A 27693-nucleotide genomic window follows, 5' to 3' on the forward strand; every position below is an offset into this window, starting at 1 on the left:
CTGTCGTCAGATGGGGAAAATGAGTCCCAAGGCAGGTGCTCCCAGGGGCATGGAGGAGAGACTCACTTCCTGTCCCTCTCCTGATCTGTTCCCTGTGGGTGTCGGAGACCTGCTTAAGGGCATGTAGGGCATGCCTGCCTCAGCTGAGGGGGTCTAGGGTCTGCGTATAGGTTCAGACGGAACAAGGAGTACTGCTGGGTGGAAGTCGTTCAATTAAGCCTAAAGTTCCCAGGCTCTGGAGATTTTTCACCACCTATAGGAAGACCCAAACCCCGGGCTCCCAAGGCTCCCTCCAGAGACCCTGAGCCTTCTGGCTGGACTCCTCCTGGAAATCTGGCTGCCTTGTAGTACTCAACTCTGTTGCAGACCCAAGAGACCACGAGGGGGTGCCAGGGCCTCAGATCCTGAGTAGTGGAGACTGTCCCCAAGCCTGTGGGAAATGGATACTGGCTCCTACCAGAGGCTGGTGGCTTCACATCTACCCTGCTGGGTGGGCAGGTGGGGTCTGTCCAGAAACAACAGATTATCTGTGCCACTTTCAGCTTCCAGGTTCCATCCATCCTCCACCCCCCACGTTGTGAGTCGGCCCTGGGGGTGGGGGTGGCTCTGCAGCCCCTAGGGATTTGGGGCATTGCAGGAGCCCAGGTTTGTTACACCAAGGCAAATCTGGTTTCTGCTTATTGGGTTTACTTAGAGTGGGGCCATCCACTGTCTCCCAGTCCCCCTCTGGCTCCCCTTGCCCACCAGATATGGCCATAAGCCCGGCTGGACCCATAGGCCTCCCCAGCTCTTAGCTTCCTCTGCCAGGGCTTGACTCATTAAATTTGGATCAGAGCCCCCAGCCCCACTTTCTCCTGTCCAGCAGCACCCCACCTGCCCTGGCCTTCCCCACCCGTGGACATTTGCTCATGCCAGTTCCTCTGCTGAGATCCGGCTGGAAGGAAGCAGGAAGGTTGGGAATTTTGTCAGTTTTCAGGGTGGGGGCAGCCAGACTGTGAGGGCTGTAGCCCTGTCTTGCCGATAATGAGTCCTTAGCGCCTGGCACAGAGCCCACTGCAAAGCCAGGTGAGAAACCAACGATCAAATCTGTGAGTGAATGGAAGCTGAGCTTGCAAGAGAGGCGTGGGAATGAAGGTCAGGCCACATAAAGGGGGGCAGGAAGGACAGAATGTGGGCATAGGCTGAACCCCCATCCTCCCTCCACTGCCAAGGAGAAAAGCCAAAGTCCAGTCCCAGAGCCAGTGTTTATTAGCAAGATGGAACCCAAGGGCAGCTGTGGCCTGGGCAGCCGAGGGCCACCGGGAGCCCCTACCCACCTACCCCAAAAGCCCCCAGAGCTATTTACACCCATCCTCTGAAGTGGTGGGCAGAAGGGAGCCCTGGGGAGCCCCTGAAGGCCCCAGGCCTCCACCATAGCCCCCTCTCCCCTCAGCCCTGCCTGTACCTGCCCCTCTGCTATTCTCCCAGCCCCCAAGTCACAGTGGCCCAGAAAAAGCGAAGAGGAGGTAGAGTGGCCAGGCAGGGAGGGAGGGAGGGGCTGGAAGTGTGCCCCACCCAGGCAGGGCTCCTTTGCTCCTGTCCCCAATAAATAGAGAATAAATACCCAGGAGGGGGCTGGCCTTAACTGAGTGTCCCCTCCCAGGCAGGGGCCGGCCTCCTGTGGCGGGCCCCTTCTTCCCTCCTCCGGGTGCATCTGAGCCCCCCCACCCCCGCTGCCCGTCTCCAAAGCAGTCCTTGCACCCGTGTCGGCGTGTGCCGGTGGCACAGCTTGACAGCACGCAAAGGCAAAGGGGAGCAGTCCGTGCCCTGTCCAGGGGGAGCTTGCTCCCTCCCTGGGTCCTGCGGATTCCGGCGGTGGCGGTCGAGCAGGTGGACTCCCAGCTGAGTCCGGGGGCTGCGCGGTCCCGGCTTGGCGCCGCCGACTGGCTGGGCCTGGTCAGGTGGGCTGTTTTCGGCCATCTCGGACCAGCGTGGGTCTGAGTTTTGGACAGTGCCGCCGCTGAGGCAGGCCGTATACAGCCCACCAATAAATACTGTCTTTGCAGGGGCAGGGCGTGTATAGAATATAGATATTTTATATATATATATTTATATATATATATATATCTTTTATATTAAAAGGGACAAGGCCGAGGCTGGCCCACCGCAGGGCTCAGGCAGTGGGCCTCATGTGTCCGGCGGGTGGTGGCGGCGGTTCCGGGGCTTTTTCTGGTCCTGGGGTTCAGGAGGCCTGGGTGCCCCCGGGGCCTCCCGGGGACTTGGGGGCACGTGGCGCCAGTAGCCCTGGCAGTACTGGTGGATGAGGCCCACTTCGGGCTGGGCCAGCAGCTGAGCCAGCTCCTGGTAAGCGGGCGTGGGGAAGCCGACGCCGGGGGCCGGCGGGGCGCTCACAGCTGGAGGTGGGAAGAGGGCCGCGTGGACGGCATCCCGACCCAGTACGTGCAGCTGTACCCGTGTGACGATGTGCTTGAAGTTGTTCTCGGTGGCGGTGCAGGAGTAGAGGCCACGGTCACCGGGCTGCAGGGCGCGGAGCAGCAAGCCCTGCTCGGTGCGCAGGAAGCGGTCCTCTGCACGAATCTGTGGGGGCAGGGAGCTGGGGCTCAGGGCTTGTGTGACCGCCCTGCCGCCCAGCCAGCCCCCTGGAGCAGACCAGTTCTGTGGCCGTTCCGTGGAAGGGGCTCCCATGTGCAATTTCCACATAGCAAGAAAAACCCACAGTAAGTTTCCACGTAACATCTGAATAAGGCACCCATGCACTTTTCCATTTCAGGAGGAAGGATCGTGAGGGGGATGCTGTATAATGAGAGAATTTTGGAGCATAGAATTTCTTTTTAATGGGAATACCCAACCGAGGTATCTTTATAGAATCTCCATGTAAGGACGGATGCCTGGAACACATTTCCATAAAACAAAGACTCCTCCACAGAATTTCCACACACTGGAGCTCGTCCACATGATATTTCCATGTAATGAGGTATACCTCCAATGGAGCACATGTATGGAATTTTCATGTAAAGAGGCATGCTTAGGGCGCCTGGGTGGCTCAGTTGGTTAAGTGACTGCCTTCGGCTCAGGTCATGATCCTGGAGTCCCGGGATTGAGTCCCGCATCAGGCTCCCTGCTTAGCAGGGAGTCTGCTTCTCCCTCTGACCCTCTTCCCTCTCGTGCTATCTCATTCTCTCCCTCTCAAATAAATAAATAAAATCTTTAAAAAAAAAAAAAGAGGCATGCTTATAAGTGGTTTCCATATAATACGGAGATTCTAGAGTTTCCATATAACTGGATTCACCCAAATGACTTCGCCATAGGGAAGGGGAACTTGGAAGGGCTTTCTTAGAATGGGGCCGCCACAGAAGGGCTCCTATACCACATTCCACCCACATGGCACTCCTACTGCACGGGGGACCCCCGCATCCACAGCGAGGACTGTGGGGTACAGGAAATCACCTCACGGCGCCGGTCACTGGGATCTCGTTGAAACAGCCATTTAACAGTGGCCTGGGGCGAGCGAGGCTGGCACTCGAGGAAGGCCGCGCTACCTGCCACGCCGTACTGCACGGACTCCACGGTGTTCTTGTTGGCTGTAGAACAAGAGGGCGCGGCGTGAAAGCAGCGTTGCCTCTGGGCAGATTGTAGGCCACCAGGGAGCCGGTGCCGAGGGGCACACACAGGGACACCCACGTGGGAAAAAGGCAGGGCTCTACCATTGGGCATCCGCTCCTTCCTTGAGTGGGTGGCTAGGGACATCCCATCTCCCAAATCCCAAGCCCCCTTACCCCCCCCCCCCGCCCCTGGGTCATGTGAGAGTCCTTCCGGCGGGGGGACCCTGGGAGCAGCTCCATGGGCTGCACAGGGCTCTGCACCACGAGGAGTGCCCAGGGGTGAGGCACGGCACACTCACCGTTGGAGTTGAACCCGCGACACTGCCTGATGGGGTTCCCATGCCGGACATCCTGCCGCCGGCTCCGCCTAGATGAGGAGAGCTCCCGATCAAGTATTTTCAAGGAAGCTTGCCGCCCCAGGTCCCTGTACCCCCCAAAACTCCAGGGAGGAGTCTCATCCATTACTCCCAGGGTGATATTACATCGGCCACCAAACCCCCAGGACAGGCCCATGGGTCTGGTGGCTAACATTCCAGGGGTCTGGGGGGGTCCACACCTCTTGGAAGATGCTGTGTAGCGGGAGCAGGCCTGGCCGTCCCAGGCACAGTAGGGGTCCCGGGCGAGGCAACAGTCAGCACAGGCAGCCCCATATGCCTGGCAGCGGTGTAGGCTCAGGTGGGTGACGCCCACGGCGGACGCCACGTACAGTTGTTGCTGAGGGCAGGGGAAGGGGCTCGTCAGTTCCCTCCCCACAGGCAGCCCCATTAGGAGCCAACTGGGCTCCTTCCCTTCCTGTTGCATGCTTCAGTTTCCCCATCCCTATGCCAAGGGCAAGACCCCAAGGGGGAACAGCCTCCATCCCTACCCTCAGCCCACCTCACCAAAACTTACCCTCTTGGAAGAGATGGTCATGGTCTTAACAGGTGCTGGGTCCTGGAAGAAGGCAGGGATTAGCTTGGGGACTGGGGACACCCTCCCTGCCCTGATCTGGAGGTCTGAGGTAAGCAGCCAGTACTAAGGAGGGCCAGGGTGAGAAGAACTGCACTGGGTGTCATACCCACCTTGAAGACCTCCACCTCCTCCAGCATGAGCTCCTCCATCTCCTGGTCATCCTTGGGCAGCACGATGACCTTCTGCACTGTCCCGCGGTCTGGAACGGGCCGGGCAGGGCCTCAGTGGGGCTGAGGACGCTGGGGAAGGGGTACCAGCCTCAGCCCCTTCCCCCACCAGGCCCCAAACCCCCAAGGGCAGTGGATCAGGAGCTCTGTACCAAGGTTGAAGAATTTCCCCTGGGTGAAGGGGCCCAGGATAAGGGGTGGGGGTGGTCACGGCTGGGGTCTGCCCCTCTCACCCCAGACCCTCATTTTAGGCACTGCTGAGGATAGGATGCTGGAGGTATTCCTGTGTGGAGGGACTGGAGCTGTGGGGAACACACCTGCACACATGCACACGAGAGCGTGTATGCCAGTATTCGGACCCGCGTGTCCTGCAGGTGTCTACCACCTGTTCCCTCTTTCCTGACCCTACATGGGTCCCTGCTCTCCCAGCCCCCCGGGGGGCTGGGGATGGTGATGGGGTTTCCCCACCCCTTGTCTCAGCTATTCTGGCTCCAAAGGATGAAGGTAGCAGAGTTGACCTTGGCAAGCCTGTAGCAACCCCGTAGCAGCGTAGGTCCCACCCCACGGATCTGCACCCTCCACCCAACGGGCCCAGCACGGGAGGGTCTGGGAGCAGCAGTGGGTACCTGTGCCCAGGAAAAGCACCTCATAGCGCCCGTCGGCTGCATCCACCTGGTCCACGGCGACGGTGGTGAGCCTGTAGGGAGCGCCCGTGCGGACGACCAGGGGCCGCCTCTGCAGAGGGTACACGGCCTGGTACATGAGCGGGTGGCTGCGCATGAAGTTAATCACTTCGTCAGGGTAGTCCTTGGTGGACTTCATGGATGGCGTGAAGGTTCCTCCAGGGCACTGCAGGCACGTGATGAGCGTCAGGCCCAGCTGGGGCTTGCTGAACCCCTCAGCTTCAGGAGAGGCCTCTCCTTTGTCCGTCCCTATCACATGCACCTGCTCCGTTCCTCAGAACCCCCATCGAGGCTTTTCCCCCTCACCCAACCTCTCTGCAGGCCCTGTTCCAGCCGAGGTCCCAAGGTCCTACACGGCCAAATTCCTCAGCCACCTCCCTGGCCTTGTGGGCCATGACCTTGTGGGCCAAGACCTTGTGGCAGCATTAGGCAGAGCTGACCACCCCCTTCCCCTGTCCTCATTCCCCACCCTGTTGTCTCCTTCCTCCAGGCTGCCCCCCACACCCACCCACCCCTGCTCGAGGGTCTATGGCCCCAAGTTCCCTTAACACTCTGAGGGTGCTCTGCCCTTCCCTGGTGCTTTTCCCTCTGCCTGTCCTGCACCCCCGCCAGCCCCACTCTAGCCCATCCCTCCAGCCTCCACGTTCACCTTTGGGGGAAGACTTCCCTGGCCAAGGCTGAGACCAGCTCCCCCATTCCAGCCCTGACCACACGGAGCCAAAACAGATCACATGTTCTCCTGCTTAGACTCCTGCAGAGACCCATATCACACCAAGATCAAGTGAGTTGCCTCCTACCACCACCTCCTACCACCCTGCCAGCCCTCATCTCCCCGGCCACCATTAGCTAGCCACACTGACGCCAACTTGCCCTCCAGCTTTGTCTTGGCTCCCAGGTGGCAACCCCTCCACCCCAAGCGGCACCCTCCTCCACACCCACAGCTTGCCACATCCGGCCACTATCTTTGTTCCGGGATCCTGGCTGGACTCTTCACAGCCTGGTGCTGTGTAAACGGTGTTTCATTTCATTCCATTTTGTTTCATTTATTTATTTATTTTTTAAAGTATGCTCTATGCCCAACATAGGGCTCGAACTCATGACCCCAAGATCAAGAGTTGCATGCTCTACCGATTGAGCCAGCCTGGCGCCCCTGTTTTGTTTTTTAACGTCAGCTTTATTAAACGGATAAATGGTAGGTTTTTTCGTGTGTATGGTCCGCCTCCCCTACCTGGCTGTGAGCTCTGTGGTGGTGGGGCCCTCATCTGCAAAGGGGCTAACCCAGAGCAGGCCTCATAAACAGAGGGGAAAGGGAAAGGTGGAATGATTGGGGTCCTCACCGTGCCGGGCCGTGGGTAGGGCATCTTCCCTGAGAAGGGCATCCACTGGTAGTTGGGGCCCTCTTTGTGGGCAAAGGGCCCGTTGAAGACCATGCGGATGTCAGCCATGGAGTAGACGCACACAGCAGAGCCTCGGAACACGGAGCTGCGGGTGGGGCAGGCTGCTGCTGCAGGCAGGGCAGACCCTCGGCCCAGGGCCCCTCCCCAGCCTGCCCCCACCCCACAGCATGCCCCACCGGGTTGCGGTCCTCCCCAAGTCACAGCCCCCCCATGCAGCCAAGCCCTGCCACCGCCAGCCCCGGCCTGAGCCTCACCCTGAGGAGGTGAAGACAGCATAAATGACTGGGTTCCTCACATCCTGTGTCTGCTGAACAAACACGTCCTCTGGGGGCAGAGGGAGAAGATGCGGGGAGGGTGCATTAGCCAAGAGCCCTGGGAGCCCCACTCCTGGCCAGGGGGCCCCCCAGAGGTGCCCTGAGCCCCCCCATCCAGCCCCCACCCCTCCCAGAGTAGCCACAGGACCCAGCCTGCACGCCGGGGACTCACGGAGCTCGTCGAAGTGGGTCTCGATGCCATCCTCACTGGGCACGGAGCACACCAGCCGTGCCTTCAGGAACGTGCTCCACTTGTTGACCAGGCAGCAGTGGCCGCCGTCATCATTCTGGGGATGGGGCGGGGGGGGCAGGGTCAGATCAGCTCTCACACCCAAGACCTTGCCAGAGCAGGGCTGCCGGAGCCAGCGCGGGGTCTGGAGAGGGGAAGCATGGGGCCCCGCCGGCGCGTACCAGGCAAATGCGCCCGATGCGGGCGTACACAGCGGGGCTCTGCGGCGCCTCTGCCGACCGCTCGCGGAAGAAGAAGTACAGCTTGTCGTCGTTGCGCTCCGCGCTGTCGGGTATGAGCTCAGCGTGGATGAAGGAAGGGTCTGCAGGCGGGCAGGGGTCAGCGGCACAAGCACCTCCCCAACATAGCCCCAGGCCAGGTACAGGAACGCCGCCTGCCCCCCGCCCCCCGCCGCGGCCCCCGCCAGTCACAGCGCCAGACGCCCAGCGGGTGCCTCTGGAGGATCTGGCTGCATCCCAGACATGCTGCCCACTGGGGCCTCTCGGCCGCCCTCACCGTTCAGCCACCGGGAGTTATACTGGTCCGTGCGCATGGCCGTCTGCTTTCCCAGCGTGCGGAAGATGGCTGCATCGGTGCCCATGAAGTCGATGTACACACCCGCATAGAGCTCCTCGTCTGCGGGCGGGCAGGTGGGTCAGTCAGGGAACAGTCCAGTGACCTCCAACCCAGGGTCCTGTCTCCCCCTCCGACTCCCCAGGGCATGACTGTCTCACCAGTGGGCTGCTGGGAAATGCTGAAGAATTGGCTCTGGGAGGATTGGGATTAGCAGCAATTAGCTCTGATTAGTAGCGAGAGCCAATTTCTGTGGTATAAATACTCCCACCAGGGCTGACTTCAAGCTACTAACCGGGGGCCACCGCAGGTGGAGCTGGGGAGAGCTGCCGACACCCTCCTATAGTCTTCCTACCCCACAAATACAACACATGTAAATAACCTCAAGAACAAAGATAATAATAAAATGTGGTAAAATAGTTAGGAAGTAATGAGTTGTGAGTATTTTTATCTTTGTTTTGAAAGTAATTTATTGGTAAATTATATAATGTAGCGTTTAATAATAGCTGGCTCACAAAATACCTGAAAATTTGCAGAAAATTTAGTGACCATGCTGGCTCTAGCATACCACTCCATGTCTTCCTTCTAGACGCGCCCAGGGCAGGCCCTGCCTTCCCCCATCAGACTCTCTGGTCGGGGAGCCACCATCAGGCTAGGACCTTTTCAGTCAGCAAGAGGTGGAGGATAACGTCCACCCCCTGCCCCAAGGCCTTTCCCAGGCCTGGAGGTGGCACAGTGCCCAGCAGTTGCTCTGAGGGGCAGACTGGGTTGGGCAGCCAGCAAATAGGCAGAGAACAGGGCCCAGGGTCGCGGTAGGCTCGTCCAACCTGGGGGTAGGGTCAGCAGCTGCTCCTGAGGCCCCAGATAGGACTCCTCCTCAGAGAACATTCCCCCAACTCTCCTAGACACCAGGCCGGACCAGAAACAAACCCTGCCCCCCTAGTTGGTGAGAAGGCCAGAACACTCCATCCGTGCTTCCTTGTGGGCCTCTCCCAGCCTCCCAGACACACCAAGAACATGTATGGAACCAACCCCCTTCTGTCGCTTCCAGTATAGACCAAGCTCATCTTCTCTCTCACGTAGTCTGGGGCTGGCCTTTGCACGGACCCTATTTCAGGGTAGGATCTGGCCCCCTTAGCACTCCATCCAAGGGACTGGAGAGACCCTCACACCACTCGTCTCTGCCCCTCGGCTCACACTGGGGTCTGGTCCTTAGCCCTCCCCCCGCTGGGTGGGGCCCCGAGGGAGAATTCAGGGATGGCATGGTCACGGTCTCTGCCCTGGGGAAAGTGTTGGTGCCATTCCCCCTATTCCAGAGGCAGAGGCCACACACAGGCTGTAGAACCAGGATGGGGTAGAGGCACTCACTGATGAGGGCTGAGGCTGTGTCCAGCTTGGGGTCGTACGGACACTTGCCCTTCCCTGACTCGAGTCTCTCCGGCTCCAGGTAGAAGATGTAATCCTGCAGGGCAGAGGGGGAGCTCAGCATTGTCCAAGCTGGTCCCACAGCCAGGAAGGGTAAGGGTCATCAGGCCCCCAGGGTAACAGCAAGCCCCCTGGAGACACCCTAAAGCCACATCCCTTCATTCCCCAGATATCCTTGGGCTTTAACTCTGTCCAGCCAGGTCTCCCAACCCAGGTCTCCCAGGGCCACGATGCACATTCCAAGGGAGATGATTCCTGGCCCCAGGTATCAGATCAGACCTGAGAACCAGGGGCTGAAGCCCCTCCACGCCAACTGGTTCAGGGAGACTCTGGTCAGGGCCCCTTGGGCCACAGAGGCACAACTCTTTGAGCTGTGGCCTCCTATCCTGGGCCAAGACGGGGCTGCCTACCTGACCAGGGCAGGAGGTACTGGCCAAGGGTGTTGCCAAGTCCCACCAGGCCAGAGGGCCCTGAGGGTACTGTGTGCCCAGACTTTATGTCCTACCTGTGGTCCTCAGGACAGACTAAATAGGCCATGGCCTTTCCCCTGCCCCTCAGCAGAGCCCCCAGTTCCCCATGTCTCCCCAGTGAGTCAGGAGTTGAGAGGTCCAGCCCGGACCACAGGGATTCACAAAGCCCTCCATGCCTCCCAACCCAGCCCTAAAGATGTTAGCAGAAAGGCTGATGAAGGCACTGGGGCCAGGATGAGCTCATGGGGAGAAGGAAAGGAAAAGAGAGAGGCACGAGGCGGGAAGGAGGTGGCGGCAGGTGGCAGGGATGGTGATGGGAAGGTTTACACAGGCCCACGTCCAGTTACACTCTGCACACGGGACTTTCTGCACACACGGGGCTGCACACACTGCTTGGCACACAGCACTGTCAGCACATAGAACCCGCCGTTCACACCCTGGGCACACATGCAGTCGGAGCCGTCCCACGTTTCAGCACTCCCTGTCACAGACACACGTGCTCACGTGACCACTTGCTCTAGCACTCACCGGCAGCCCCTGCTCCCCTGCCCGCCCCTGCCCAGCCCCAGCACCCCCACCCAGCCCCCCTGCCCCAGTCCCAGAGCATGACTAGGGGGCAGACGGCTCTGCCCCTTCGGCCCCAGGGGAGCAGAGTCCCCAGCATGTGACTGTGCAGGACACCTGTGTCTGCCCATGACCCATGGAGGCCTAGGGCACGGACAGGTGAGAGTAATATGTCAGGCTGCATACACGTGCCGTGTTCGGACTCTGGATGCTGACTAAGGTGCGCGTTGGAGAGCACACGTGCCCACGTGTACGTTGGTATAGGCTCATGCATGTTGACACACGTGTTCTGAGGGCTGAGGCTCTGCTGTCCCCAGGCTGCCTGTGCACCTGGTGGCTTCATGATCTCTTGCCTACAGGGACTCACTGAGGCTGACACGAAGCCAGCTGGGAATGCCTTCGGAGCCTGAGGGCACTGCGGGGGAAGGGGCGGGATAGGGGCCCAGAGTCGAGGGAAGACCCTCGGGAGGCTCGCATGGGCTGTGGGTTCCTGGCTGGCAGGCCAGGCCCGCGGGGAGTTCAGTTCAGAGGTGGTGCTGCCTGGCAAGGGCCTGGAGGGCTGCGTCCCACCTGGCGTGGGGCTGTGGGCGTCGGGCGGAGGGCACCATCCGTGGCTCTGCTGCCTCGGCCTCTGACCACCTGCATCTGGGTCCAGGGCGTGGCCTGAGAAGACGAGGAACAGGGATTAGAGCCGGGGGTGGCAGGGGCTGGGGGAGCGGGCTCGGGCTGCCGGCCCCTCACACCACACATGCCAGGAGCACACGTGAGCCCCCGGGGACCCCAGAGCACACACGCGCCTGTGGGAGCGCACACACACACACACACACACACACACACACACACACAGCTCGGCGCGTGCCCACACACACGTGTCCCTGAGTCCACTCACTCTCACGCGTGTCCTACAAGGTCACACCAGCTCACGCACATGCCCACATGGAAATGAGAAAGGGCGGAAGCGGGTGGGGCGGGACAGAGCTGGGGAAGGGGCAGCTCTCCCCCCCACCCCCCCACCCCCGGGGCCACGTGGCAGAAGCGGACCCGGGCGTCCAGCCTCCTGACGCTGAGGCCCCTGCCAGGCCCTCTGGCTTGGTGGCAGGGGCACGGTCCACGGGCACGGCCGGGAGCGCTTACTACGTGCCAGGCACAGTGCTAAGAGCTTTGGGAGCGGCACACCGACCTGTGAGAGAGTCATCTTTTAGCCCCATCTTCAGCTGAGGGAGTGAAAGGAGTCACTCACCCAAGGTCACGGGGCTGGGAAGTGGCAGGGCTGGGGCTCAAGCTCATCGTCCCATCAGAGCCCTGGCATGTGGCTACTAATGGGGCAGCACGGGGCCAGGGCGGGCACGGCTTACCTGGGCACGGCGGCCACGGTTTACGTAGGTACACATGGGGTTGTAGGCGCCGGTCCCACACACGTACAGGTGTGTTCGGTTCCAGGGCTGGATGAGCCTGACGAAGTTCCCGCACTCACCCTGGGGCCGGAGGGAAAGCCAAGGAGGTGCCCCGCTGCCTGCCTGAGGCGCCCTACCCCCACACCGCCCGCATCCCACCTGGAGGTGCCCCTGCACTCACATTGCCATCCTTGCCTGAGAGTACGCACTCCTCAATGCGCTGTGGGGAGGCTGCCCAGTGGATCTGCCGGAGATGGGGGTCAGAGGGGGCAGCCTGCTAGACAGGGCTTCCAGCCCTGGGGCCCCATGCCCCTCATCCCTCCGACCCCACACCCGGCTGGCCCTTACAATGAGGGGCTCACGGTTGATGTCATGCAGGTCCAGGGACAGCACATAGTCCTTGCTGCCCACGTACATGCGGTCGTGGTCCTCGTCTTTGAGCAGGATCCGGTAGTCAGTTGTGTTGAGCAGGAAGTTGAAGAAGTGGGCAGTGCCTGTGGCCTTAAGCTCTGTGGGCGGAGGGCAGGGCAGCAGTTAGGATCCTTGGAGACCGTCCAGACATGCTCCCTTTCACACATCATCTTAAACCCCCAGCTTCCCCCCCACCCCACCCCCGGCCCAGGGCCTACTTAACTCCCTCTCTAGTCCCTGAGATGCTGGGAGGAGAAAGTGGGACGGGTGGGCAGGCCAGGGAAGGGACCACACCCAAAGCTAAAGCCCTGATTCATCAGCAGCCCCAGCCAGTCTCTGGGTCCCAATGAAAGGGCAGTGGGTGCGGGTCAGGGAGCATGATGGCATCAAAGAGTCTTTGCTCCGGTGGGGGTTAATGCTCCCACGCTCAGGGTGGGGCCTGCTTCCCACAGGGGCCTAAAAGGGTTAATGAGCAGGAGGGTGGGGGGCAGGTGCATCCAGGACAGCCTGCATGGAGCCAGGATGCCCTGTCCTCACCCCGGCTGCCCATCGGACAGGGCAAAGTTGGCTCACAGCATGGTCCCCGCCTCGTCTGAAGCTGGTTAGCCAGGACACTGGACAGCCCTGCTGGAGTGATGTGGTCCAACAGACCTTGGGCTTCCCCCAGGTCCCACTGGGGTGCTAAAGGTAGTTCTCAGGCCACTTTGAACCGGTCAGGAACAGTCTTTCCCAGGAAAGAAGCCCTCCCCCTCGTGCTACAGTGTCCCACGGCTGGGGGGCAGGGTCCGGTGGAGTCCTTAGCTTCCCTTCTGCATGAGTCTGGTGGCCCTGGCCCTCCCACCCCCAGATAGCTGGGGGAAAGTCCGCCTTCCTGGGGATGAAGGACAGGAAGGAACTTGGCCCGTGACAGGCCAATGACAAATACAGGACTCCAGAAAACTTGGGAACTTTCCTCTGGGAGGGGGGACAGCCAAGGGGTCTACTTAGCAAGCCCCTCCTCTGCCCACCCCCAGCTACATTTAGCTCAGCAGGAGAGGGAAGACTGTAATGAAGGTGACCGATATTCACCAGCACGGGAGGCTGGGGATGGCGGCACACGGAATAGCACACACATGTGTGCACACGGCCCAGGTCTGCACTTGTGTGCACATGGCTGGCATCAGATGAGGCACTCATGAAGGCCATCATACGTACCCCATCTCCCCGGCCCATAGCTGAGAACCCATTTCCCAGGTGGGGCAGTCAGGAGGGAGGCCTGGAGAGGGGGAACAGCTGGGCTCGCAGGCCCCAGATGCGGCCTGAAGGCAGGACCAGCAGGTGGCCCCATCCCATCAGTCAAGTCAAGGTCGACCTTGATTCAGGCAGCTGTCTCTGACGGGCCTGGGTGACCCTGACCCCGGCTGTGTGCTAGGGACCCTGGAGCAGAGCTGGAGGGCCTGTCCCCGAGAGCAGCTTTGGATGGGAGCTCTGGGATGTGCTAAGATGGGTGTGGGAGGCGGGCTGGGAGCCAGGAGACTCTCACGGCAGACCCAGAGCCTGCATCTGGGGGGCTGCGAGGCAAGCGAAAGCCTTGCCCTGCCCAGCCCTATGTGGCAACGAGAGAATACAGGTGATGACCTTGGCCAACCACTGGGACGCAGGGACGCCAAGGGATCAAAGGGCCGATCCCTGCCTGGCTACCGCTTCGCCCGCCTGTCCGGCGGTGCCTCTGAAGTCCTGGGCAGGGCAGCCTGGGCACCTGTCCTGCACCTGTTGTTAGGCCACTTGGAGTCCCCCGCCCGGCCACCCAGCCATAGTGACAACAGGAAAGTAAACAGTCCCCCACCCCCAGGGCCAGGAAGCAGCCAGAGAGGAAGTGGGGCTGCCAGCGGAGCCCCCCCAGGCTGGGACAGCCCGCCAGGGGTTATTTATACCCTGGCTGGGGGCATGGCCTTGGGCTGTACCCCTACCCGTCCTACTGGGTTAGGAGGCATTTGGGGGGCAATGGAGGGGAGGACGGCAGAGGCTCAAGTGGGTACCTTCGGACACAGGCACCTGGGGTCGGGGAAAGCTCCAAACATCCAGCCCCGGGGACACAAGCAGCCATAATCCCTACCATCCATCCCTGCCCAGTCTTGGGCCTGTAATCTGGCCCCTCCCCCTCTGCAGGAATCAGTGCCCAAGTGCCAAGTCCAAGTCCCCCTGGAGCTCAGAGCCCCAGCACTCCACGCTCCATCCCCCTTTGTGGGAAAGGGAGGGGAGAGACTCATTCAGCAGAACCACATGGGGAGCGAGGAGACTAGCCTTGATCAGACATCCTACCTCCTAAACCTGCATTCCCTGCTCCCTACCCCCTGGGTGGAAGTGGGCATGGAGGGAGCCTCCCACTTACTCATCAAGCACCTATTATGTGGAAAAGCTTAAGCTCACAACATCCAATTTACAGATGAGGACATCAAGGCACAGAGAAGGGAAGGAATGGGCCCAAGAGCATGGGGGCAGGGTTCCCGCCCAGGCTCGTGGCCTTTGGGGCTGAAGGAGAGGCAGGCCCCAGGCAAAGCCAGTCCTGGTGGTGGAGACTGCCCACTGGGAGGGCGAGGGCCTGAAGGTGATGCCCCCTCCATTGACAGGGCACATGACTCAGGACGCTCGGGACCCCTCCCAGTGGCTATGGGATATGGCGTCAATGGCTCTGTTGTCACAGGACATGATGCTTTGGTCACTGTGGAAACTTTGAGGGGGAGTCCCCATGAGGCCACGTAGCGTAGGAAAGAGGTGGGACCAAGGGCCAGGAGTCTGGCTCTGGCGCGGGCTTCATGACCCCAGTCAGGGCACTCTAGGCCTAGCCAGTCTGTTTTCCTATCCAGACCATCTCTTGAGCCCTCCTAGTACTGACATTCAATGTGATCCTCGAAGGTGAAGGTCCTGCTCTGAACTCAGCGGAGCACTCCTTGGGATCTCCCCCTATCTGCCTTCACGGGCTGTCTCTGCCTCGGTGGGGAGAGGAGAATGGATGGGGTTCCAAGTTCTTTCCCCATGCAAGCTGGCTCTCAGATGTCACCATGCCCCCTCAGGCCCACTCTCCTGATACCACTTCCTAGTGCTGGGGTACAGAGCAGAGAGGGTAATGGGGCAGGAAGGGGCTTCCTATTGACTCAGCCCAACCCTCCCCTAACTCCAACTTGTCTTTACCCATCCCCAACTCACAGGAGCAGAGCTAAATCCTGAATCATCTGTCCAAACCCAGTTTACAGAAAGGGAAACAGGTAAAGGATGGCTCTTCCAGGGTCCCAGAGGGAACCAGGTGTGTAGGGCTCCGGACTTAGCAACCCATGGCTGGAGGGCTCCTCTCACTCATGCCAGATTGTAGGAAAGAATTAAAGCCAGGGGCCCCATGACAGCCCTGTACCCCAACTCCAGACAGGAAGACTGAGGTCCAGGGGAGAGTGGCGCTCACCTCAAGTCACAGGGTGAGGAGTGAAACTGGTATCCTGCCCGCCCCCCGCCCCCACTCTGCCATAGGGCAAAGGAGCCAGAGGCCTTCATTCCTCCAAGAAGCCTGGGTCAGGGCAGGAAGTGGTCGGGTAGTCCTGGGTTTCCTGCTCTGATACCTGCAGTGTCCACAGGTCTAGATGCTCCTAGCCCTCAGCCCCCCTAAGGAGCAGAGACTTGAGCCAAGGGGGCATCCATGCGTGCGGGGATTTGACATGGGCCTGGCCTGGTGTCCTCAGACCCATCCTCTCCTCCGCTCCACATGTCCCAGGCCCAGCTCTGACATTGGCAGTGTCACCCCTCCCCCCCCCCCGGGGGCAGTACTGAGGGGGTGGGGGCTGGGGCACAATCAAAGGTTCTGTGGAATTCAGAACTCAAGTCTGGATAAGCTTTGACCTTGGGGAGAGAGGATGGTGTGCGTGGTAATGCCTCCTGGGAAGGGCTCCCCACCCCCATACCCTCACCCAGGCTGGGCACACGTTGGGTGGGGCGACATCCGGGAAGGCTTTTCCCGTCATCGGGAAGGAAGAGCCTTTTCTGGCATCAGACACCTCATTTCCGCAGCCGTTCCCAGCCTCTAGAACTTCCCCATGGCCATTAGACACTCAGGGTCCTGGCCCAGAATGGCCTGGCAAAGGTCCAGAGGCAGGAACATTCTCAGTGCCCAGGGGTTTAGTCTTGGGGGTCTCTGTTTCCTCCCTTCGGGGAAGCAGCCAGTGCCTTAAAGGAGGCAGTGAGTGTGGGCAGCACCGAGGAGGTGGGTCCGCAGCCCTCACCCCAGACCCCAAGTGGGCAGCCCTGACCCCTGCTGCCGACCCCTGCTGCCCGTCTCTAGGACACCGGCTCTGTGGCCAGTGAAGCAGGGGCTGCTGTCAAAAGGGGGTCTCGGAGCCGAGGTGGGCACCCCGCCCCCTTGGTTACAGCCCCACAAAGCAGCAGGTCCTGACTGACAGTGTCACCTCCCCTGGCTGTGCTTGGGTACTGGGGGGTGATAGACGCGTCCCTATAGCCCAGCCTGACCTCTGACCTCATATAGGCTAGTACAGCCCTAATCCCTGAGCTGAAGAGAAATGAGGTTGGGGGTGAGAGGTGGGGGTGCTGGCCAGGGTCTCTGTCAGTGCTCTCTCCTCCTGCCCTTCCGGGGGTGGGGGGAACTGAGGTGGACAAGGAGGGGGCAGCAGTGGCTGCAACAGGAGTGGCAGGGCCTAGACAGTCCCCATCCCCACTGGACGCCCCCAGGGACTCTGGGGTGGGGGGGGCTCCAGGCCCTTATCACTCCCCGAAAGCTGTGAGGGGCCCCAGAGGAAGGCCTGGGGGCTGGGCTGTCCCCCTGGCTCCTGGCCTAATCCTCTTTTAATGAGCGGCCAGCCGGAAGGCCTCAGCCCCTGGCCACAGCCTTACAACCCTGGGAGCCCCAGCCAGGCCGAGCTGGGGGCAGGGCAGCCCCTGAAGCCTCTGCGGGCACCTTTCCCCCCAGTGCCGCTCAGCACACCTACCTCATTCACACCCCAGTGCCGAGACCCAGCACTGGCCAGGCCAACCCACGGCCCCAGCGTCTGCAGGGATACACCAGGGTGACATCTGTCTTGTGCGCCCATGACTCCCTTGGGCATTTCCCGTTTGTTCGGGGCCAGGTCCCACACGGAGCCGGGCAGGGGAGGCTATCACTGCTGATCACAGGCTTTGCTTTCTCAGTCCCTTTTCTATCCCAGAAATGTTCTGGATGGGAAGCCCTAGAAACCAGACCCAGAGTTTTGCCTGAGGCTTAAACTGCCTCCTCCCTAGGGGGGTAGGTTCCAGTTCCTCTGGCCCCAAGCCCCTCAATATCTGTCCCCTCAAATCCCATTCCTGGGCCAGGCTTTCCAGATCGGAGACCCAGAAGATCCCCAGGAGCCATCCACATTCGCCCTCCTCCCCCTCAGGCAGGTGAGCCAGGTCGGTGCCAACAAAACCAATTACAGCCGCTCTCACCCAATTAGCAACTAATTATGGCCTCGTAGTCCATTCAACATAATTAACATGTAAATGACTCGGCGTGTTTATATTCAATAACCGCTCTGATTGAATTTAATTTAAAAGTCTGAACTGGGGACCCAGTTACCGTATTCCGCCATCTAGAGCAGCCACTTCCTGGGAATGTCAGCTCCTCTAGGGGAGAGGGACCCAAGGCCAGGGGTAGGGTGCAGGGGCAGGTGCTGTGACCTGGCCCAGCTCGGGGTGAGGAGGGCAGGAATGGGTGCAGTCCCTCCATCCCTGACATGCTAGCCCAGTGGAGTGGGAAAGTGGTGAAGTCTGAAGAGCCCCAGTGGGACCCTCAAGTTGGGAAATCCTCTGGAACTAGGGGCCCCTTCTTAAGGGCTACTGTAAACATCCCAGCTGTTCAGTAAACACCAAGCCAGAGCAGAGCTGGAGCCACCCAGCTGGGCTAAAGCTCCGCTGCAGGTTTCCCTCCCATTTTGCGGGCTGGGGGCTGGGGGCTGAGGCCTGGGGGCTAGGGGGCTGAGGCCTAGGAGCTGGGGACTGAGGCCTGGGGGCTGCGGGCTGCAGGCTGGGGGTTGGGGGCTGAGGCCCTGGGGGCTGGGGGCTGGGGGCTGCAGGCTGGGGACTGGGGGCCGGGAGCTGAGGCCTAAGGCCTGAGGCCCCACCGACAGGCTCAGCCATTCTGTTCCCACGCCCGTTCCGCCCCAGTGCCCGCCTGCTCCGCCCAGGAGAGGACAGGCTGGGGGCACAGCTCATCCTGACCCAGGAGAAGCCAGGAGGGAAGGGGCAACAGAGTCTCCCTGGCACACATACCAGCCAGAAACCCAAGGTTCTACACCTCTCTCGCACAAGGATGTCCAATGATTTTCAGCCACTCTGTCCCAGCAGGTAGGGGGCTCTCCAGCCTATAGGTGCCTCCAGTGTTCCCTGCTCACTCCCCAGGGCTCCATGGCACCTGATCATTCTAGGTCTGGGCCGGTGACTCAGGAGGCTGGGAGGTCCTACATGGATCCTTCACGGCCCACACAGAAGCCTATGAGGACACTTTTGGGCCTTCACCAGCCAGGCAAAGCTCAGAGCTCTTGCCCAAGGACACGGTGCAGGGGGAAAGCTGGCCTGGAGGGGCAGGGCAGCCCCTGGGCATGGGGCAGGAGGCGGTGGCCTGGGCCAGGCAAGCAGCTTGGGGTACATTCCAAGCAAGGAATGTACCCCAAGAAGGGTAAAGGGGGTGGGAAGAGAGCTGGCCCTGAGGGCAGGGTCGCACTGATCCATTTCTCAGGTGGGGAGCGTGGATCCAGCTTCCAGTTCCATTGGCCTCGGGGACCCACCCCGCCTCCCACATTCCAGACCCAGCCCGGAAACCCCTCACTCCTTCCCCCACCACCTCCTCCTCCCCGTGACTGCAAAAGACAACAAACTCTGCATGGCTCATTTACTCTGATAAATCAACCAGACGGACAAGCCAGGACGGGACTGACAGGCTGGTGGGTGTCGAGACCCTGCCCCTGCCCTGCACCCGGCCCCCATCTCTGCTGCCCTCCCTGGACTCCTGGGGTCCCAGCAGCCCTTCATATCACCCACCCAGAGATTCCTAGGATGTCCCAGACAGTCTCAGTCCCCTCCCCAACATTCAGATGGGGAAACTGAGGCATCGAACAGACAGATGTGTGTTCAGGGTCAGCCTTGGCTGATGCAGTAAGACAGAGTCGGGAGGCCAAGCAGGACTCAGCCAGTCACCCGTCTAGGAAGGCAGCGAGTTCTCCACACAGGCCTGGTGCTGGGACAGGAGGGTGTCTCGGTGCAGGCAGCAGCCCTGGACAGAGGTCACCTGGGGTGCCACAGGAGCCCACAAGGAGCCCCCCCCAAGTTCCAGCTGTAGTGTCTCACCCCCAGGGGCCCACCCTGCTGGCTGAGCAGCAGGCATACAGGCAGGGGACTCTGCTTGGGGAGGGAAATGAGAGCATCAGCACCGAGCCCTAAGTGGAAAGAAACATGGCTCTTGGCTGGGTGCGGGGACCTCAGAGGAAAGAGCGTGTCCGGGTAGGAAGCCAAGGAGGGGTCAGGGTGGGGATGGGAGGCGGTGGAGGCAAGGGGGGGATGGGGGGGAGGAAGGAAGAAGAGTGGGGGCGGGGGGGGGTCTGGAGCTGATCCCTGACCCCTGGAGGAGCAGTTGCTTTGGGGCTGTCCCTGCCCGGCAGAGGGGTAGCCCAGCAGTAGCAGACAGCCCTGCTTCCCAGCAGCCCCAGAGAGAAGGCTACGAGTCAGCCTAGCTGAGGCCCCCTCCCTCACAGACAGCCGCCGCCACCCAGGCCCATTCTTCGCTGGGCCAGGACCAGTGGTCAGCGTCTGGAGCCTAGGAGGCCTCCACCCTCTCCCTGAGACTGCTCAGCAGCCTGGGGTATGTTGGGGGGGGCGGGCAGGGGTTGGTGGCTGCAGGCCTGCCAAGCTCAGGCACCCACGTGAGCTGAGCTTTGGATTCAGACTGGAGCCTTCTGGCATCCAGGCCTCTGGCAAAAGCCCTCTTGCTATTTCTAAGAAAAATGCAGTAGGAATCTTCTCTGCTTCTCCAAAACTCCAAGGGCTCCCTTGAGACAGGGCTCAGACTCCCAGGACAGCACCAGGCCAGGCTGGGAAACCTTGTTCTCAGCCCAGTGACGCAGATGCCCAAGCGAGCAACCCATGTCTGGTCGCCCCTAGCACAAGCCGCAGGGGCCAGGCCAGCACTCAAGGAGGGGTCACTGCGGCTGCTCATGGGCCCCCATCAGAGTGGGCAGCTCATCTGGGAGGGGGGGAGCTCCCTCCAAGGCATCCCCTCCCCAATGTGTCTGTCTCACTGGAGTTTCCCCACAGTATGTACTTGGTGCCTCTGTCAAGACGAACAAAGAGCTTAAAAACCCCAAGGAGGGTGTCTGGGTGGCTCAGTTGGTTAAGCGACTGCCTTCGGCTCAGGTCATGATCCTGGAGTCCTGGGATTGAGTCCTGCATCGGTCTCCCTGCTCAGCGGGGAGTCTGCTTCTCCCTCTGACCTTCCTCCTTCTCATGCTCTCTCTCTACCATTCTCTCTCTTAAAAAAAAAAAAAAAAAAAAAAATCTTAAAAAAAAACCCCAAGGAGCAAGTGCAAAGGCTCCATCCAGGATCCTGCCCTCTCCCCAGGTGTTATGCCGGACGCGCCTTGCTGTTCCTGCTCTTCCCTCCCACAGTCTCCCTTCCCCTGTTTGAGATGCAGCCTCCTCCAGGAAGCCAGACTGGATGCCCACGGTAGGGGCATCCGATCTCCACATGACCCCACTCCTGGCACAGGGCTCAGGGTACCTCCTGCAGTCCTTTCCAAACACGGTCACCTTCACCAAAGGTTAGAAATGTGGGGGCGGGGGGGTGTGAGGCAGTGCAGGACTCCTTGGGCCTCCCCCAGAACCCACCCTTGCCCCTCTGCCACCCTCAGGGTGGCTCCTAGTTCCTGAGACTTCCTTCCCGGGGCTGGAACTGCACTCGAAGAGTTAATCCTCCCATAGCACAGTGAGCTCAGCCCCATTCTCATGCCCATTTTACAGAAGGGACACAGAGAGGTTCACTGCTCAAGATCTACACTGTGGCCGCGATGCCAGCCTGAGCCCTCAGGATGTCGCTCCCACTGGGCCACTGCTGTCCCCACCTTACACGGCACGGGGGTGGGGTGGGGGGACCAGGTCCTAGAGAGGCTATGCCGCCTGCCTGAGGTCACACAGCTCACAAGGGCAGACTGGAGGTTTGTCTGCCTTCAGGGACAGCCCTTTCAAAGAGCATCACCACCACCTGCGCATTCTCCTGAATTTAAGTCCTGGGGGAGGAGCAGGAGGTCTCCCAGGGATCCAGGGGCCAAGTACCCACAGCTCTGAAGACACCGCCTGCCCCCAGAGGGGTCACAGGGTTGGAGGTACACACACACAGGTGCAGACAGCCAGGAGCCCACTCCGAGGCCGCTGCCTCCCAAGCCACGGGGCGAAAGATACCTTTACGGGCTGGGATGAGATTTTTATCTTGGCGGTTTCTCTTTAAATTCTTTACGATTACGAAGCAGCGGGGGCTGCCAAGGAACATGATTTACTCCTTGAGCATGCACCAGCTCCTCGCTCAGTGCCAAGGGAAGCTGGAGCCAGGGAGGGAGGGGCGGGCGTCATGCCAGGGAACCAGAGACAAGGCCTATGCTGCTGAGGCCCAGCTAGTGGCAGGCGCATCTGAGGCTCGGCTGGACCTGGAAGGACCACAGCTGAAGGCCCCCAGCCCTGCCCTGGCTGACTGGGGCTGGGCCTCAGGCAGGTTCTCAGCAAGTACAGGACCTGCTCCACTCTCTCCCAGTGCCAGCTGCTGGCCGGCTGAGGGACAGCCAGCCAGCCTCCAGGACCTCCCAACTCCTGAAGTGGCCACTTCTAAGTCCCTTCTCAGGAGTAAGGCAGTCCCCATTTCCTGGAAAACTGAGATCCCAAATGCAGGAATCTGGGCTCAAGTTCATGCTTTGGGTCTTCCTACCTTCCTCCTCCTGGCTCATCTGGAATACTGGCCCTCCCCAGTTTGCTAGCTCCAAATCCCACTGTAGCTATCAGAAACACCTAACCGAGCTCCCTGGTGCCCCCTCTGGCCTCCAGGCTTCTGGGCTCCCCCACACCTACCTCCTCCTCCTTCTCATTCTGAATCTCCTAGCCCCGGTGTCTGCCCCCCACCATTGGCTGGCCAGGGAGCCCCTGGGGGGGCAAGGGCGGGTCCTCACCCCACCCCCACCATGCAGTCAGGCCTGGGGGTGGGGCAACGCTCCATCAAGGCTAAAGGCACCTCCACCTCAACCCATATTCACCCACTCTTCATCCCCCTTGGGTGAAGTAAACGGGCCATGACCTCTCCTAACCTCCAATGTCGTCACTTCCTAACAAGGAGGCCTGGCCACCCTGGCTCTCTGATGTCACATGTGGATGATGTAAGCAGTGGCACTATCCTGGGCCATTAGCCCCAGAGGTGCGGAGGCTGGGCTGAGGCGGGTGGGCAAGCAGTGACCAGCACCTACCCACCCATTCGCCCTCCACCTGCAGAGTGTTCTTCCACATAGACCAAGCCAGTTACGCCTAGAGTTAGAGAAGATCCAAATCCCGGGGCCACTCTGGACATAGGAGCCCTTTCCTCTCCAGGACCTTGGCTTTCCTTCTCCAAAAGGAGAGAGCTTCCTGGGGGACTCTGATCAGTGGAGGACTGGGGTGATGGAGGGTTGGACTTACAGGAACAAGCAAACCCAGGTGCTGCTGCTTCCATAAGCAGAGGGCAGGAGAAGCCTACCCAGGGCAACCTCAGCCTTCTCCTTCGGAAATGAGGCTGGGAAGGCTAAGGCCAGCACTGTAGGATCCTGGAACCCTGTCGAGAGCTGTACTCTCCCCACCCTTTGCTCTCTCAGTCCTGGGACAGGCTCAGACATCAGGCAGAGCCAGGCTCCAGCTTCATCCTGCTCCTGAGTGACGGGAAGCCTCACAGGAAACCCAGGGAGAACCCCTCAGGCCTTGGAGAGAACACCACGTGGTTAGCATCATGGGTACCTCCTGTTATTTCTATTACTTTCATCCTTCCCGGCTCTTCCGCCCCATCTCCCTACAGCCTGCCTCAGTTTCCCCAGTAGCCCAACCACCTCGTGTCATCACGGGACCCCTTTCCCCCACTAAACACCTCTTGGCCCCTCGTCCTGGCCGAAGCCAGCCCAGGCGGCAGGCAGCGGCTTATTGTGGAGGTGGCTTCCTGGGATAAAGTAAACATTCCCCAAGCTGAACAAAGGACCTGGCAGGGAGCTCATACCACCTCGCTGCAGAGGGAGGTGGTGCCCCCTGGCTTGGGTCATCTCAGGATGGGGGAAGGGAGAGCTTTTTCTCCCAGGCTTGGCCAGGGACTCTGGGGTTAAGGGATGGGTGGAGGAAAGGGTCCTACTGCCCAGGCTCTCTGGTCCCAAGCATGTGCTCTCAGGGAACACCTCACCTTTCCTGGAAATCCTCCCCACGTGACTCCTCACTTCTGCCTGACTTTGGCTGTGCTGCTCATGGAAGCTCAGGAGATGGGCCCTAGGAGCACCCTCCACCCTGCCTCCCCCTGCTCCGACCTGGACTCTAACTGAACCCTGGGCCCCTGCTCCCTTACACCTTTTCGGCTCTAGGCCTGGCTGGGGTGCCCAGGCGGACGCACAGGCAACAAGCCCAAGCCTGGACCAATTCCTGCCTTTGTTCCTTTAGCTGCCCTAGGCTGAGTCCCGGGGCCTGGTATGTAAGCTGCTATATCCAGGCAAGGCACAGACAGAGAAACTGAGGCAAAGAGCAAGAGTGACCACCAGTGCTTCTAAGGACAACCGTCTCTGTGTCCCTCCCGTGTATCTGGGAGAAGCAGCCCCCACCCCTTTCCCAGTCCCTGGCCTGGCTGTGAAATCCCAGTTTCTATGGATGTTGGTATCCATTCTCCACTCCACAAATACTTGGTGAGGACCTACTCCTCACTGAGCCTTACTCTGTGTACATGACGAGTCTGAGATCCTCCAGCATGGGGGGGATGCACAGGGCCTGGTGCACCATCAGTGCTGGGCTCCCAGGTGAGCAACTGGGTGTCCATTATCTTTTCAGCCAGTATGACTGTGAGCATCCCATCTTGGTCGCTGCAGACTCCCTGATACTCAGCATGGGGCCTGGTGCAGAGTAGGGACTCAAGCATCTGCTAAATTAAGTGACATCTAAGCATCCAACTAGGCCACAGGATCAGTGGGTAATGGGAAAGGTCATGCAGAGCAGGGAAGCATGTGTGTACGAGGGCACGGAGGCCTGGGACGGGGTGGCCCCCGGCATCCCACGGTCCCACCCCACCCCAGGCTGCCACGGTGGTCAGTACCATAGGATGGCTGCCAGCAAGCCAGGCTTTTAGTCACTGCGGGTGTCGGCTTCAGAGCTAATTGAGAAGGAATCGACCTGACTGATGTGGGCGTCAGCAAGGCCAGGACACCGGGGTTCTATTTCTGGCCTCGCCTCTGCCTCCTGCCTGACCTTGGCCCTACCCTTGCCTGAGCCTCGGTTTCCCTCTCTGGAAAACAGGAATGAAAGTCGTTGGCCCGGGGCGCCTGGGTGGCTCAGATGGTTAAGCGTCTGCCTTCAGCTCAGGTCATGATCCCAGCGTCCTGGGATCGAGTCCCGCATCGGGCTCCTGGCTCAGTGGGGAGCCTGCTTCTCCCTCTCCCTCTGTTCATGCTCTCTCTGTATCTCTGTGTCTCAAATAAATAAATAAAATCTTTAAAAAAAAAAAAAAAGAAAGAAAGAAAGTCGTTGGCCCTTTGTCTCTGGAGGTCTGAGAAGGTTTAAAAGGCGCATATCGAGGACCTCCCTATGTCTTATCCTGCCTGCTTCCCCTCATGGGTCTCCAGGGTGATGGCAAAAATAACACCCAGAGTGGATGTCTGGGTTCTAGGGTCCCAGGGACGTGGAGACAAGTCCCCATTCCCTTCCCCTGTTGGGGGAGGGGAAGCTCTGCTCCCCCTGCCAACACCCTGGGCTGGGAAGGAGGTGGGGGGGCAGGCCCCTTCAAGATTTATTAATCTGCTCTGAGGAAATCCACTGGGGAAGGGTGGAGTTATCAGCAGAATAAACCTCTCCCCTTCTGAGGCCTGGGGGTAAGGGGTGCTCCTACAACCAAACCCATCACACTTCTGCCCATTCCTCAGGCCCCACACTGGACTCCTTCCAGGCACATCGTCCGAAATTCACTCCCCACTCCCCCCATCAACTCACAGGGTGTGATGAGGACAGAGGGAGGAGCTCTGCTGGGGACATGGGGGCAAGGGGATATGGGAACATGGTGAGGTGGAGGCTGGACCTCAGCCAAACCTGAGGAAGGAAAAGTCAGCCCAGCCTTTCACCCCAATATGTGTGCCCGGAAATCTGGCCAGCCAGGGCTGAGTCGGCCCCACCCAGGGCAGGCGGCTGGACAAAGTGACCTTGGGCCAGAGAACTCAGCAGGGACCCCAGGTCCCCCAGGTTCCAGCATCCCCTTTCTGCAGGCAAGGGGGCCGGCTGGGGGTAGAATCTTCCGATCATTCACACCTTTGAGGAAATGGCTAGTGAGTGAGCCATCTGGACACCTGAGTGTGTGCCATGTGTATTCATCTGCCAGTGGGCGAGGTACAAAGGTGATGGAGCTGGGGGACCCGTCTCTCACTCTCCAGACCCCGACCCGTCATTAAAACCTTCCAGTGACTCCCAAAGCAAAGTGCTCATCGGGGAGCTCAGGAGCTCAGACGTGTCACATAGCACGCGCTATCCCTGAACTCGCCAGGTGGCCCACGCGCCCCTCACAGCCCACAGCACCCTCCCTGCTTCCTGGGATCCCCTCCCACCTGGAGACCCACCCCTCAGCAGAGCAGCTCCCTGCTCCTCCGGCTTCCTGTGGCCTCAGTTTCTGCCTGACCGCCTGACCCTCCCCCTCAGGGACCACCCAAGGCAGGACCAGACGCAGAACAGTGGCGGGGAAGGGCTTCCACAAACACAAGTTTGGAAGAAGTGGCATCTCTCTCTCCCCAGTTATCTCTCACACAGAGGGAGGTGCTTCGCAGCCCTGAGACCCCACTTTCTGCCTCGAGAAGGGGCCCAGACTCAGGAGACTTCCCGGAAATTCCATGTGGCCCATTCTCTAGCCTTTCCCAGCAAGTTACCGCCAGCCCGCTCCTCCCCACCCACATACCCAGGGCGACCCATGTGGCTGCACAAAGTGTCTCTTTCGGCCCTGCCTCTTCCTGTCGCCTCTGCAGCGGGCCGAGTGTTGTGGACAGAAAATGATGCTGGAGACCAGCAAGGCAGTCTCTTACCTTTGAATGAGAGCCGGACCCGGGGCGTGGCCGGGAGGTGGTCCTGGGTGGGGGTGGCTGGCCAGGCCCCAGTCAGTAGGGAAGCCCAGAGGAGGAGACCAGCGACAGGCATTGTGGGAGGGGCCTAGGGCCCAGGAAGCTGGCGGGGCTGTCTGGACACCTGGGAAGGAGGAATCAATATCAGAATATGTGAGGCAGATGGAGGAGTCCTGCCCTACCAACTCTCCTTGCCCACACCCTCAGTCTGGGGCCATGAATGCCCCAGTGTGCAAACCTTATATACTCTCTGGTCCCTGCCTTTGTCTGGGAAGGCGTAGCCAATGGGCCTGAAGACTGAGCAGCCAGGTGCAGCGTGGGGTCACCAGAGCTAATAGGGGCCACTGGAGATCCAAACAATGCCCCACCCTCTAGCATCCTGAATTCCATTCACAGGGTCCTGCTCAAACAGGTCATCCTACAGCTCCCTCCCGCCCCCAGCAGGGTCTCTCCCTTGTGCCCACCCCCAACCAAATGGGCTGCTCCTTCCCTCGCCCACCTCCAGAAATGGGGGAAGAGATGGAGCCAGTCCTGCCTGCCCCAGCCAAACCTCTCCTCCTGATACAAGGGAATCTCGACCAGATTCTTGGGGTAGGGGGCATGGGAGAGAGAGGAGGCTAAGTGAGACACACATAGACAGCCTAAAATGGAAGAGACAGCAGCCAGAAAAGGAGAGGCAAAGAATAGCAGGGTCTACTTTTACTGAAATCACAGCAGGAGGGATCCAGGTCAGATGTATGGAAGGACTTCCTGCCAGGTAAAGTTCCAGCTCCGCCTCTAGAGGGCACAGAAAGGGGAGCTAGGATAGCCAGCAGGCCTGGGGCAGGGTGTGAGCCAACCTCAGTGTCCCCAGCAGAACCCCCAGCAGGTCCAAGTTTCGAGACTATGTTTTTCAAATATTGTCTCCCCAGGCAGGCTGGTGTTGGGTAAACGCAGCCCAGCACCAGTTGTCGGAACATATTGCTCCCTCCCGGCAAACACCAGCGCCAGCTCCCAGCACCCCCATACACTAGGGGTGGGGGCACGGAGAATGACAGTGTGAGCCCCGTCCTCCAGATCTGCCCTACTCCCCTTTCCCATGGGAAGCAGGACCCTAGGCCCGTTTCTAGGACCCTGGAGTGGGGGTGAGAGGCATGTCGGCCTGCTAATCCCCGGCACTGGCTGACATATGCTGAGGCAAGGC

At 60.2% G+C, this 27693-nt stretch overlaps 1 protein-coding gene across 2 annotated transcripts; it reads right to left on the reverse strand.

The window, feature by feature from the left end:
- Positions 1 to 2155: 2155 nt before the first annotated feature.
- Positions 2156 to 26586, reverse strand: SEMA3F (semaphorin 3F). Of its 2 annotated transcripts, XM_028124490.2 has the most exons (18): positions 26475 to 26586; positions 12118 to 12278; positions 11951 to 12013; positions 11731 to 11850; positions 10946 to 11038; positions 9285 to 9378; positions 7860 to 7979; positions 7526 to 7665; positions 7287 to 7401; positions 7055 to 7124; positions 6741 to 6885; positions 5347 to 5569; positions 4664 to 4752; positions 4494 to 4535; positions 4159 to 4316; positions 3902 to 3969; positions 3448 to 3581; positions 2156 to 2577 (listed from the first exon to the last, which is right to left on the reverse strand). In XM_028124490.2, exons 1-18 carry the CDS (start codon positions 26584 to 26586, stop codon positions 2167 to 2169), a joined length of 2358 nt encoding a protein of 785 aa, XP_027980291.1. In that variant the 3' UTR covers positions 2156 to 2166. The 2 variants fall into 2 exon arrangements, with proteins under 2 accessions (XP_027980291.1, XP_027980293.1); XM_028124492.2 differs by lacking the exon at positions 10946 to 11038.
- Between the last annotated feature and the right edge of the window lie 1107 nt (positions 26587 to 27693).

This window comes from Eumetopias jubatus, unplaced genomic scaffold (genome assembly GCF_037043125.1).
Source record: "Eumetopias jubatus isolate StellerSeaLion01/CBP00866 unplaced genomic scaffold, mEumJub1_p1.0 scaffold_1, whole genome shotgun sequence".
NCBI lineage: Eukaryota > Metazoa > Chordata > Mammalia > Carnivora > Otariidae > Eumetopias > Eumetopias jubatus.

Excerpts from the sequence above, each read along its gene's own strand:
- SEMA3F (XM_028124490.2), bottom strand. The coding sequence starts at position 26,586 with ATGCCTGTCGCTGGTCTCCTCCTCTGGGCTTCCCTACTGACTGGGGCC. Across the intron at positions 9,379-10,945 it reads CGCCCACAGCCCCACGCCAG|GATTACATCTTCTACCTGGA; the intron begins GTGGGACGCAGC and ends TCTGCCCTGCAG. Across the intron at positions 4,317-4,493 it reads TGACCATCTCTTCCAAGAGG|CAACAACTGTACGTGGCGTC; the intron begins GTAAGTTTTGGT and ends CCCTGCCCTCAG.